Genomic DNA, 12,431 nt, shown 5'->3' on the forward strand with positions numbered 1-12,431 from the left:
ACAAACGCCGCCCTTCGGGGGGCTCTGCGCCGTCAGGGTTTGTTTTCCGTCCGCAGCCTATCCCCCTCCCCGCCTTTCCCAGAAAACACGTTAATGCTGTTACACTCCGGACGCGTTCAGACTTTATGGTTTTAATAAATTTTGTCTCCAAGAAAATACAAACGTCGCTTAAATTGTACCCTCCTCATCCCCCTTTTTATTGCCTCTGCTTGAAAGTCCTGGTTCTCTTTTTCAGGTGACCTTTTCTACAAGATAATCTGTAAAGATGTTGAAGTTTAAATGCGGCACACGAACTCCGGTAGAGGCGGGACCGGTGGAGCCCATCACCAGCCGAATTTCTCGGCTAAATCTGCTCTTTCAGGTAAAGAGCATCTGACATGGGATTACTGATCTCGGTTTTGTCTGTGTCCGTGCCCGTCGTATCAAAATACTGTTTTGCTTGTTCCTTTGGACACTCAAAGCATGCCTGCGTGGTCCTTTGGAGGAGGCGGTAAAAGAAGAGGATAGCTTGTTTAAGTTCAAAGCGTGTGTCTAGTTTGCACAAAGTTCGGTGGATAGTGGCTGGTCTTACGTTTACGCCCATCTGTTAATGTTTTAGCCTGAGTGGATTTTCCCCTATTAAGATGGAATATGGCATTTAGCATCCTGTAATCTGCATTTTTTTCGTGGGTGATGTGGCTGAGGGTTTGTTGTGAGGTGAATTTACCAAACTAGCTGCTGTCTGAGCTTCAGCAGCTTTTCCTTCTAGAGCTGATACTGATTGCTTAAACTATTTGCATCGGGGAAAAAACCCACATGGTACAATGTCAAAAAAAGAGCCAGTCAGATCAGAGTCATCAGTAGGACGTAGATAGTTTCAAGAAAGCTGTGATTTTAACTTTAACAATCTTTAAAGGACTGCTTTGTCTAAAAGTAAAATACCCGTAACAGCTATCCCAGATAGGCATAGTGAGTTGATATATTTACCGCATGCTTCCGCATCATTTGTCTAATTTCTGAGGTAGTGATTTTTAAATGGACAATATATGTTCTGCTTTATACATATGTTATTGGTTTGAGGATTTTCATTGTTGTCTGAGACTCCATCTGCTGTTGCTTCTTTTTTTTTTTTTTTCCAGGGGAAGCAGCTCTTTGTGACTCAACAGCAGATGTCTCCTCTCTCCCGGGAAGGCATCCTTGATTCTTTATTCGTTCTTTTTGAAGAATGCAGGAACCCCGCTTTAATGAAAATTAAACATGTTGGCAACTTTGTCAAGAAGTGTAAGTTTGTTTAGACTGATTTTCAGGTGTAATTTTAAAAGGTAGTGCTTAAGAATCTGAATGTTTAGATAAATCTTTAGTTGCTTTGATTTCTTAATGTTTGTACCTCAGGACTTTGAGCATCAGACTTTTTGTGGACAGGCTCAACGTTGCAAAGGGGACCTTGGCAATCTTAGAAGGCCTTTGTTCAGGTCCAGAAAGGTCAAATGTAAGCGGCCTTTGAAGTGCTGTGGCTTGAATGTGCATCCTTCTTAGTCTGTACTATATTTATAGTTGAGGAGGCACTTTCTGTAAAAGTGTCTGAGTACTGCATACAGCAAAGCTCCAAGTCTCCACAATAGAAGGATGTCAGAAATTGAGAGCAGGACAATGACTAGAGGTACAGGGAGGGGGGGGAGGGGGAAATCTAGAACAGGACTTGGTAATACTGAGCTATTTCAGCTCGAAGTAATCTTTTAGATTCTACGTGTTATCAGAATTTTGCATGTGTAACTTGTAAATAGTAATTCTGTGCTTCAGAGAGATAATTTCTGATGGAGTAAATATTTTGCTGGTGATGTGCTCAGATTCTTTGTGGGGAGGAAAAAAAAGGTTCATCAATTTTTCTATTAAGATATACTAGAAAGCTGTTTGGTTTAAAGTAACTTGTCATGCCCTCTGTAATAGTTCCATCCAACAGCTTCTAGATATTATTAGAAGAGAGTAATTTTCTGCTACTCTGAAGAATTTTTAGAACAATCTACAGAGAGCGATTGATTATCACAGTGCGTGCTGGTTGAAACTACTCAATGGAAGACTTGAACTGAGTATCTGAAATGACACGTCTCCGGTTATTTGTTAGACAATAGGCTAGTGCCTCCCACAGGCAGAGGAGAAAACCCTGCCGCTTGACTTGTAGAAGTCGGCTGGGTAAAGCCTTCGTATTTAGAGAATACACTTTGTATTGGTAAAGGATGGTTGGAAAGAAATTAGAAACAAAAGAAGCTCTCAGCCTATGATGTTATGAATGGGACAGAATTATGGTTGCTATGGGAACCGTCTTAACATTTCCTGATTCTTTTGTATGTACCATATTTCAGTCTTAACTATGCATTAATATAGTCTTTTTCTAGTTCTTATGCATACTGGTTTTTTTTAAGAAGCATATTCTGGAATGATTTAACTTTCTTGAGAGTCTGGAACTAAATGTTTTTTTCTTTTGTTTTATTCCCCATTTACGTATTCGTTATGAAATGCCAGTTGGCTAATGTAAAAATAAGCATTTTATTTTTATAGATGCAGAGACTATAGCTGAATTAAGGGAACTGCAACCCAATGTGAAGGATTTTGAAGTAAAGAGTGTGGTTGGCTGTGGTCACTTTGCAGATGTAAAAGTAGTAAGAGAGAAAGTTACTGGTGATGTATATGCTATGAAGGTGATGAGCAAGGAGTCCTTGTTGGCGCAGGAGCATGTATGTATATTTTTCTGTTATGGCAGTTGAATGATAAATTACTATTTATTGAACGTTTTCTTTTTGTCACTACTATTAGAATTAAGTTAAAAACATATTTTGAGAAGGATCATCCTGCATTTCAATGAAGTAATGTATTTGTGTGTATTTTTGCTATGTTTAAAAGCCATTGTCATAGACCATGAATCTATTGGGTGAGGTGCCATCCAAAAGAAAAAATGGCCCTTGTCTCATAAACCTTACCACCTAATTGCAAGACAGCTAAAAACAGATGAAGAAAATACTGGATCAGTATTGATCAGCTTGATAATGGCTTGATTTTTCAGGCAACCTGTTCATTAAGAGTTGGGTTTTTTTTTTTTTTATTTCAAAGAGCGACATAGAATGTCAAGAGTGGGTGTGAAGGCAAACTGGTGACTGGATTTTTGTGGAGAGCCTCTCACTAACTTGAGAAATGTGTTACTTGAAAACTTAAAAAGGGGATAATGGAGGTTGTTATCATAGTTTGGTGAGAAACAGAAGTTAATCTTTCACTGACATGAGACGACAAGTAGGACAGAGATACTCCATGAGAGACCTTGTGAATTTATACAGCAGTATCTACATCAGTAGTTCCCAATATTTGGTGCAGTTAGGTTGCTCCTGAGATCCCTTAGCATTGTTTGTGTCTATCAGAAATTAAGACAAACTAAAATTACTCTTGCTATGCCATAGGTTGACAAGAAAGCAAGGTATGATACTATCCTCAATACGACACTTGATCAATCTTGTCGAGTGTGGGTCAGTGAAAGCAGGGAATGTTGTTCTAAATGAACTAGCAGTATTTCTGTAATAAAATTAATTTCTTGTTGTCTGGCTGCGCATCTAAATAATTAAATAGTTGCTAGATGATGATTTCAAGAAAGCCTTGTATTTTAATACCTTACAATGAATTCATTACTGAATTAGCTGTAAGATGCTACCCTATAATTGCTCTAGCTTCTTGTTTGCTTGTCTGATTCTTTTGAGATTAGTTTTATTTCATTAGGGCCAGTTCAGATGAGGCCAATCAAGTTTGCACTCCAGACTGGTAGATGCTTCACCAGTTTTAAAGGGGAGCTGGCCTTTGCTGCAGGGACTATTCAGTTGAAAGCAAGCTAGACAACAGAAGGTGGGAGGGAAATGGAAAACACAAAGGAGTAAAATTACTTTTTTAAAGGTGCACATCACAAGGAAATAGCACGTAATATTTTCTGTGTAATTTTTTTTGTGATGTGTGCCTTTGGTACAGACGCAAATCTTTCTGAAATTAGGGGATTCTAACGTATTCTAATTAATTTTCATCATGATATAACTGAATACTTTCTTTTTTTTTGATAGGTGTCATTTTTTGAGGAAGAACGCAGTATATTATCTCAGAGCACCAGTCCCTGGATTCCACAGTTACAATATGCATTTCAAGACAAGAAAAATCTCTATTTGGTAATGCCTAGTCTTTGTTTCTTTTGTCCTCTATTGAACACTATTGCCATTGTTATGTTGAAGAACAATGTGATGGTTGAAATGTGCTCATCTTCCGTAAATTTTCTGGTGTTACATGCAGCTGTTTGATATGTGTTCAGTGGAATATGGAGGAGTTGAATGGAGTGTCTTTTTTATATATGGACTATATCTGTTCCTTTAAAATTTTATGTAGGTTATGGAGTATCAGCCTGGAGGGGACTTACTGTCACTCTTAAACCGATATGAGGACCAACTAGATGAGAGTATGGTGCAGTTCTATCTTGCAGAGTTGGTTTTAGCCATTCACAGTGTCCATCAGATGGGTTATGTACACCGGTAGGTAAAGGTTGCTTTGCATTGCACATAATATTTGATCAGTATCGTTCCAGAAAAAGTGTTCTGGAATGATGCATTCTTGTTTTTTTAATATTCCATCCTCTTTCAGGACAGTATTTTACATGCTGTAGCAGAGGAGAAAATAGAAAATTAATCAGATTCCAACTATAATTGTAGCTAAAGGCATTAACTTTGATGTAAAGTTCAAACTAATATCAAGAAAGGATTGTTACATATATTTTCTGGAAGCTTAGTAAAAAGAAGCCTTAATGTTGCACTATAAAAAATTAAAATCTTTTCCAGAGTTTGTTGCTTTTAGCACCAAGTAGTATGGGAAATTAGTGTAATTGTTAAAACTTGTTGTGGGCTGATTGGTGAACAGGGCAGTAAAGGATGTTGGAGTAGTTAAATATCAGAGTTTTCTAAAGATCATGTCAAGGCTTGAAAGCTGTTACTGTGTGCGTTTTCAAGTCATGTTGGTGTTTAATAAATTTATTCTATTCTGAGGCTTTGGAAATATTATGAAGTATTTTATGTTCCAAGCAGCTGTAGTGGCCGCACTTAGAGCGTAGGCTGTGGCTTTCTAACGCAAGGTAGCTGCCTAGATTTGAAAGATGTGCAGAATAAGTTGTGAGGAAATTTGGGAAGAAAGATACGTAACACTTCACTATAACTCAGTTACAAGGTAGACAAGGTGAAAAACCACCTTATCTTTCCATTTTCTATCAATCGTTATTAATTTTCCATGAAATAAGTGAAACTTTACTGCTTTCATATTTGCTTGGAAACAGAACAACAGTTGGAAATAAGACTCACAATTGTTAAGATTTTATGCAACTGAGCACACAGTTGAGTGTAGCTGGAAAGGGATATCCTGCTATCTAGATGTGACAGTGGGGAACAGTATGGAAAGGTACTGACTGATTGCTTTCTTCTTGCTTACAGAGATATCAAACCAGAGAATGTTCTTATTGACCGAACAGGACACATTAAACTGGTGGACTTTGGGTCAGCTGCCAAAATGACAGTGAACAAAATGGTAATAATGTGGATTTAAAATGGCTTGTTTGGATAGTCTGGTCAAAAAGGGAAAACTAACTTTATATCTGTTCCTTGATTACACCTTGTTGTTCTGCCTTTCTTGTCCAATATGGAATCTATTCACAGTGATATTTTTCCATTTATGAATGGCTTTTCAAACATGAGCTTGAGTATCTTTTGCAGCTCTCAGTTGACCTATATTTGCGTAGTAAAATTTTAATACACAAGTAAGGTAAAGCAAGTCTACTTTCTCATGGTGCTGCACTGCAATACAAAATCTTTCTTCTGGAGAGTCTTGAAACTGTTCAATGCTGTGTTTAAAGAAGGACATGGATTTATAATTGATCATAATTGGACTGAAAATTGTGGGTTTTGTAACTAAGGTGGCATAGTTTTGAAGTCTGGGGAGCTCTTGATTGAAATGGGTCACATTCCAATATTCTGGGCTTTACTTGCCAGAAAGCACTATATTCAAAGCTGTGAATTGGTTGAGGTTTTTTTATAAGTTGCTTGTAAATTTAGGTAACTGCATATAATTTCAAGCGATAATTTGAAATTAAAATATATCTAAGCAAGAATATGAATTTCTCTACCAGATTCTTGTCTTGTTTTACAATTTTGATTTTTTCGTAGCATTTTCTTAGTATTATGACTCTTAATATTGTTTTTCCTGTTCTTCCCTTTTCAGTTTTCTCTGCATTGCATTTTTCTTTTATTTTTTTTCTTCGCATTATCTTTTCAGTCATCTTCAGGTTTTTGCATTAGTCTGCCTGCTGTTTTGTTTCATCCTTTATGCCACTCAGTGCAAAAATTATTGCAGTTTTGGCTCCTGAATTACCTTTTCTAAGCACTCCAGAAATTCAAATACTAATAATTTGCTGATAATGAACACAAGGTAAAAAGGTAGGGATGACACAGTATGGAGTGGTGGGCAGGGAATATTTATGTCTAAATTGGACTATTTTTGAAATTTCAGTTATGATGTCCCTGTTAATACTAGTCAAAGCAGTAGTGCTAGAGTATGCATACTGCTTAAAACATCAGCATTTAGTAATCTTGTGCTTTTTAGAGTGCCACTTCTCTACTTCATCTGTTCATAGTTTCTAGTAACAGTTAGCTCTGATAATTTGACTATTTTTTTGGGTTTTTTTATACCAAATAATTAACTTTCTGTTGTTTACCAGCAGTCTCCTTGCACTTTTTTGCTTAACAGCCTTGCTTAAAATGACATACTTAAAATACATGTGGAGGGCTGAAAATTGTCTCATTAAAAAAAAGAAATTGTTTTATTACCAAGATCACAATGAACAAGTGCTGTAATTTCACTTGGTATATCTTTGCTTCTAGGTAAATGCCAAGCTACCTGTTGGCACACCTGACTACATGGCACCAGAAATGCTAACGGGGTTGAATGGGGATGGCAAAGCTGCTTATGGTCCAGAATGTGACTGGTGGTCCCTAGGAGTCATTGCATATGAAATGATTTATGGAAGATCTCCGTTCACTGAAGGGACTTCAGCAAAAACTTTCAATAACATCATGAACTTTCAGGTAGAGAGAACTCCTTCCTTGTTCTTGGGTAAAAAGGCTGTAACCAAAGAGCATGTTTTTACAGTTGAAAAAATAAGCTTATGGCTGTCTCTTACTTTGTCATGTTCGTAGAATATTTAGAATGTACCCTTTATGTTGTTTTTATATGTCTCTGTATTGTAGATATCAAGTTATTTTTTGTAACAGGTGTTTAAAAATAACCATCTGTAATGCATGAATTAAAAAAGATTTAGCTGTCCATCTTAGGCAATTATAATTGCAGCATCTCCCAAATGATCTAGAAAAGGGACTGAAAGGATGAATTGTGGATTGATAAAGTTTCTGAAGTTTACTAAGTGTTTCTGGATAGTAAAGACAAGCTCTATGAAGAGCTGCAGAAAGGCTTGAGGATATTGAGTGTCTGCACGATTAAACATCATGTGAAGTTTAGTGTAAATAAATGTAAATCCATGCATGTGAAGGGAAAAATATCCTAACTTCACCCAGTGGTAGGCTCAAGAATAGTATCTTGATGTTATAATCTATGCAAATGTTAGTTTAGTTCTTAGTAACAGTCCAAAAAGCAGCACATAGAATGGTAGGAGTTAGTAGGAAAGAAAAAGAAGAAAAAATCGCGTGTAGCTGGGAGGAAGTGAACAAAGAATGGATGCCTATTACCTCTTCTAATACAGGGTATTAGAGGCATCAAATGAAAGTAGCCAGCAGTAACGTTACAAGCAAAAAAGGATACTTCATATAGCACCTTCTCACGCCGGGGAGTTCTTTGCTGTAAGTTTGCAGCTACTGAATGTTTATATGGGTTCAAGGAGTGACTAGAAAAAGTCATAGAATAATCCACTGAGATCTGGCAAATACAAAGACATTATCCTTGGTTCAGAAAATCCTAAGCCACAAATCCTTGGAAGTTTGAAAGAATTTTCTGGAGAAGTGTCTTGTTTTCCTCTTCCATTTGTGTATGCCATTGACAATTGTTCAGCATAAGATGGTGGTCTGGGTCTACCATTTGTGTGATTGGATATGGTTATTCCTATGTTCTTATCTTTACTGCAGTAAATGCTTATAAAAGCCTATTTGTAAAAAATGCACATTACTTTTATTAGTATGCTATAATTATTTATTCTTTGTGCCTGGCATATCTCAGAATAATGCAACTGAATCTTACTGTTCTGGACTATTTTCCTACTGAGCAGAAATCCTTTTCTTCCTAATGCAGAGATTTCTGAAGTTCCCAGACGATGTGAAAGTTAGTAGTGAATTTCTTGATCTGATCCAGAGCCTGCTTTGTGGGCAGAAGGAAAGGCTGGGTTATGAGGGGCTCTGCTGCCATCCATTTTTTTCTAAAATTGACTGGAATAATATCCGTAACTGTAAGTAGAGTAATACTGTATTTATGAACAATTTGTTTCTTTGGGTAACATGGAAATTTGTAGAATGTGAGTATTGAATTGTGTTTGGTCTGAAGAATTATTCATAATGAAACAGGATTGTGTCCTGGAGCAGGTGTTTTAACAAAACAATTAATTTTGGTTTTTGGATAGGATATGTTAACATCTCTCAGGTGAACATTGTAAGGTAAGATAAAGTTTAATGCAATTCTATATGAATTTCTGATCCAATTGCCATATTACTGCAAGCACTCAACTGGAAAATCAAAATGGTCCTTTCCATGTCTTTCCTCAGATTAAAATGCATCAGTATGTTCTTTTGGGCCTTTTCCACCTCAGTCTGCTTAATTTTGGCTTCATCTTATTAATTTTTGTTGTATATTGAGATTTCTCTCTATCATTGCTTGTGATCCAGCTTCATTTAAGTTTGTTTAATTTTTTTTTTTTTAGCTCCCGTAGGTGATAAAATGTCAGGGGTCATAGGGGCATTGGAGTTTTTCCTCAAAGTTAATATAGCTAATACATAATTATTTTTTGTCAAAAATCAGTTCATTCCAATAGAAATGGAATAAAATCAGTGAAACATATAACTTTCTATGCAGAAAATTGTTTATAATACTATGAAAGCAATGGAAATTAGTATTTGGAAGTACTGGGACACCAGCTCCATGGCAAAAGTAAATATTTCACAGATCATCAGTGATCTATGTATGAGTGCCTGACTTCTGTTGGATAGTATTTTGAATTACTTGGACTGTAAGGTTATCTGGGCAAGGAAAATGTCTGCCTTATATTCTTTATCAAATATGCTGTAAGAGCAATGATTGTGCTCCATTTTCCATGATAAATTGCTACGCCAGTGCTGCTACTTTTGATGACTATCTCAGCACTTCAGCTGTCAGCTCCACAGAATGTTTACTCACTTTTCTGTTGATTCATTAATTTTGAACTTGTGGAGCTGCTGTTCTGTTAAATTCCATTGTTTCTGCCCTTTGAGAGCCATTGAGCCCTGAGTCTTTTTCATCATTTTAGCATGCATTTCCCAGGCTTTAGTTCACTCTGCCTTCTTTCCCCAGAATCCTGCCTAGACCACCAGTTTCCATTTCTGAAATTTTTGTATTGCATTTGTATCATATTACCTCAGATCTGGAACACGTGAACATATGTTCTGTTGTTTCCTTGGCAATCATCCGTCCGGTATTCACACAACTGCCCAAGTTAATTGAGTGTTTTGCCATTTCATGTGACAATGGTGATACTGATGGACAAGCTGGTAGGCAGCCCTGATGTCATTATAATGTTGAAATAATCATTTGGGATTTGAAAAATCCCATTTCTGTCTGCAGCTGGCCAGTGGATTGCATCATTCCCTGTAATATCCGGACTTACCTACTGCGAAGATTCATGCAGTTTTGACCCCTGACTTCGTTGTTATGTCTCATACTTCATAAAACCCCACTGTAACTAGCACAAAACACAGCAGTCTTCTTGCTTTTAGTAGCAGATTCAATGTATCACCTATTGCTTTGCTCTCTGCAGTGGTTCTCCATTTGCTGGTTTATTCAGGGCAGTGTCGCTGTCATTCTGTTAAAAACCCTTGTCGGGTTTGACCCAGGCTATCTAAAAGCTAAAAGTTTCTTTCTTATCTTGACCTCTACTGACAGTGGTGTTTACCTGGAGCAATGGCAGCCTGAGAAAATTAGGAAACTAGCGAGTACTGGAAGAGGTCACAGGATTTAGATTTAGATTAAAGAATCTCACTCCCTCAAGTTAATCTGGTCAAAGATTTTGGGGGCGTGGAGAGTTGGACTTGATCTTAAAGGTCTTTTCCAACCTAAATGATGCTCTGGTTGTTAAATAAATTCTGTGTCAGCACAGACTTTCCTCTAGTCTATAAGAGCAATGATGTTATTTCTATTTCAGACTGAGAAGGGTAAGGAAAAAATTGGTACCCCTGCCTTGCAGGTATTTAAATTATCATGCTGGGAGCTCCAGGATAACCATTCTTAATGCACCAATTTTTGGTTAAGAATGTATCATTATGGGGATTTTCTGTGTTACACTTTGTTGTTATGGTAACCTATGAAAGACTTGGACTTTTCAGTAAACCCCTTCCCGAAAGAGAGTTGCCTCTAATAATGCTCCCAACTTCCTTGGGTTCAAGTATCATGTGTCTGTAGAAGCAACTCTTAAGTTACAGAAACAGAATCCAACCACTAAACCTAAGGTCAGGTTTAACCAAATCTGTCTCAACAGGTAATGTTCTTGGAATATTGTATTGAAATGTGTTTATAGATTTTGCTGTCTGTATTTGTTGATTTCTGCTATTTAATGACTTCTAAAGCTTCTTAAAAAAAAACCACCCCAAAGCAGACACTACCACACACACCCCTAAACAAAAGAAAACAAATCAAAACTTTTGAAAGATTGTGTTGATTTACTTGACAGAATTTTCTGAAAATAATTTGGAATTTATTTACCTAGAATAAACTTATTTGTATCTGTGTTTCAGCTAAATGATCAGGATTTTAACTGGAAAGTTGATAACAGAACTGAGTACTTGATAAGTATCTAAAATCAAAGGTAGAGAATGGGTGATGATGTACTTGAGTTATTGGCAACAAGGTTGCATTCTATAAAATTTGGGGATTTTGTTAATCACCTTGTGTTATTTGAAATCTATAAGTTACAGCAGCTGTTTATTTTGGAACCAAAAATCTGCCTGCTGAAGGCTAGCTGAGAGATGGTCAGAAGACTTTTATTGTCATCTAAGCGATATATCTGTATGGCATAAACAATCTTTCATTTTAAGAATTGTTTTGTAACTGCAGTTCAAGAGGTCTTGAAAACAGTATGGCATATTTGGACTTGCATGAGGAAACCATATATATGAGAAGAGAAGAATTAATGTTTTGTGCAAACAGAAGAACTTGAGAAAGTATTGAAGACTGATTTTTAGGCTGTCTTGTAACAGGCAGAACCCCTAATCTCATTGTTCATAAGTCCAAGACTCTTCCTTATCTTTATGAACCCAAAGTTGTCATTTGTATGTTAACAGTGAAATGTTGTGATGTTTCATTTAAATGCTTGCCTTCAGAAAAATATGTTGACTTGTTTCTCCAAGTGGAGATCACTTTCATGTCAGCTTGAAGATCAGTTTTATTAACAGAAATGTATGTGTTGGATCCTTGTCTTCACAGAACAGAAAAGTTATTAAGATAATATAGTATAGATTGGTTAGAACGAGTATAATGCCCTTTTTTAAGTGGTCTTAGAGAAAACATCCTTAAATTACATCACTTGGACTTTCTATTTTCTATTTTTCTTCCATAACACTTTACTCAAATAGGCCTCTTAAAGCCTGAGGAAGAGTAATGCTTAACCTACTTAAAAAGGCTGTGCGGATGCTTTTCCTCAGAAAGCATATATACCTCACCTTCTAGATGAAGAAAAGACACATTTTTATTCTTAAGAAATGTTCTGTATTGCCTTTAAATTTCCTATCTCAGATAAGTCTTTCACTGTCCCAGGGGAAATGCAGTATCTCTTTTCTGAATTTGCATGAAAATATTTTGAAAGACCCGATTAAGGCAATGTTCCTTGAACTAATCATAAATACACACACTACTGCCGCGTTTAAAAAAGAAAAAAAGCTTCTTTCCATAAGAGACATTTTATCTAATCTTAATGTTAAACTGGTTAAAGTACTGCAGTGTACATGTGGCGGGGTTTGTGTGGGGGGTTTTTTTTTTTTTTTTTTTTTTTTTCTTTTAAACTTAGCAACCTACAACACCCCCTTTTCCTCTGAAAGTCATTCTTTGGAACAGATGGAAGAGGGTTACATCCTTCCACAAGTGGGGAGGTATCTAGGCAAGCAATTGGCTTTTTTAAAACATGCAGTTCTCTACAAGATACTTTAAATGGT

General features: G+C 36.6%; 1 protein-coding gene across 1 annotated transcript in view; it reads left to right on the top strand.

Annotated features, from left to right (window-relative positions):
- The window catches only part of CIT (citron rho-interacting serine/threonine kinase), an 81,286-nt gene that overhangs the window by 9,599 nt on the left and 59,256 nt on the right, over positions 1-12,431 (top strand). The window contains exons 2-9 of the mRNA XM_035898399.1: positions 236-361; positions 1,119-1,260; positions 2,536-2,711; positions 4,071-4,172; positions 4,387-4,529; positions 5,475-5,568; positions 6,918-7,121; positions 8,335-8,488. Coding sequence (XP_035754292.1) covers positions 266-361; positions 1,119-1,260; positions 2,536-2,711; positions 4,071-4,172; positions 4,387-4,529; positions 5,475-5,568; positions 6,918-7,121; positions 8,335-8,488 — 1,111 coding nt within the window. The 5' untranslated portion in view covers positions 236-265. The remainder of the gene's footprint in view (positions 1-235; positions 362-1,118; positions 1,261-2,535; positions 2,712-4,070; positions 4,173-4,386; positions 4,530-5,474; positions 5,569-6,917; positions 7,122-8,334; positions 8,489-12,431) is intronic.

Source organism: Egretta garzetta, unplaced genomic scaffold, assembly GCF_000687185.1.
Source record: "Egretta garzetta isolate BGI_Z169 unplaced genomic scaffold, ASM68718v1 scaffold7, whole genome shotgun sequence".
Classification (NCBI taxonomy): domain Eukaryota; kingdom Metazoa; phylum Chordata; class Aves; order Pelecaniformes; family Ardeidae; genus Egretta; species Egretta garzetta.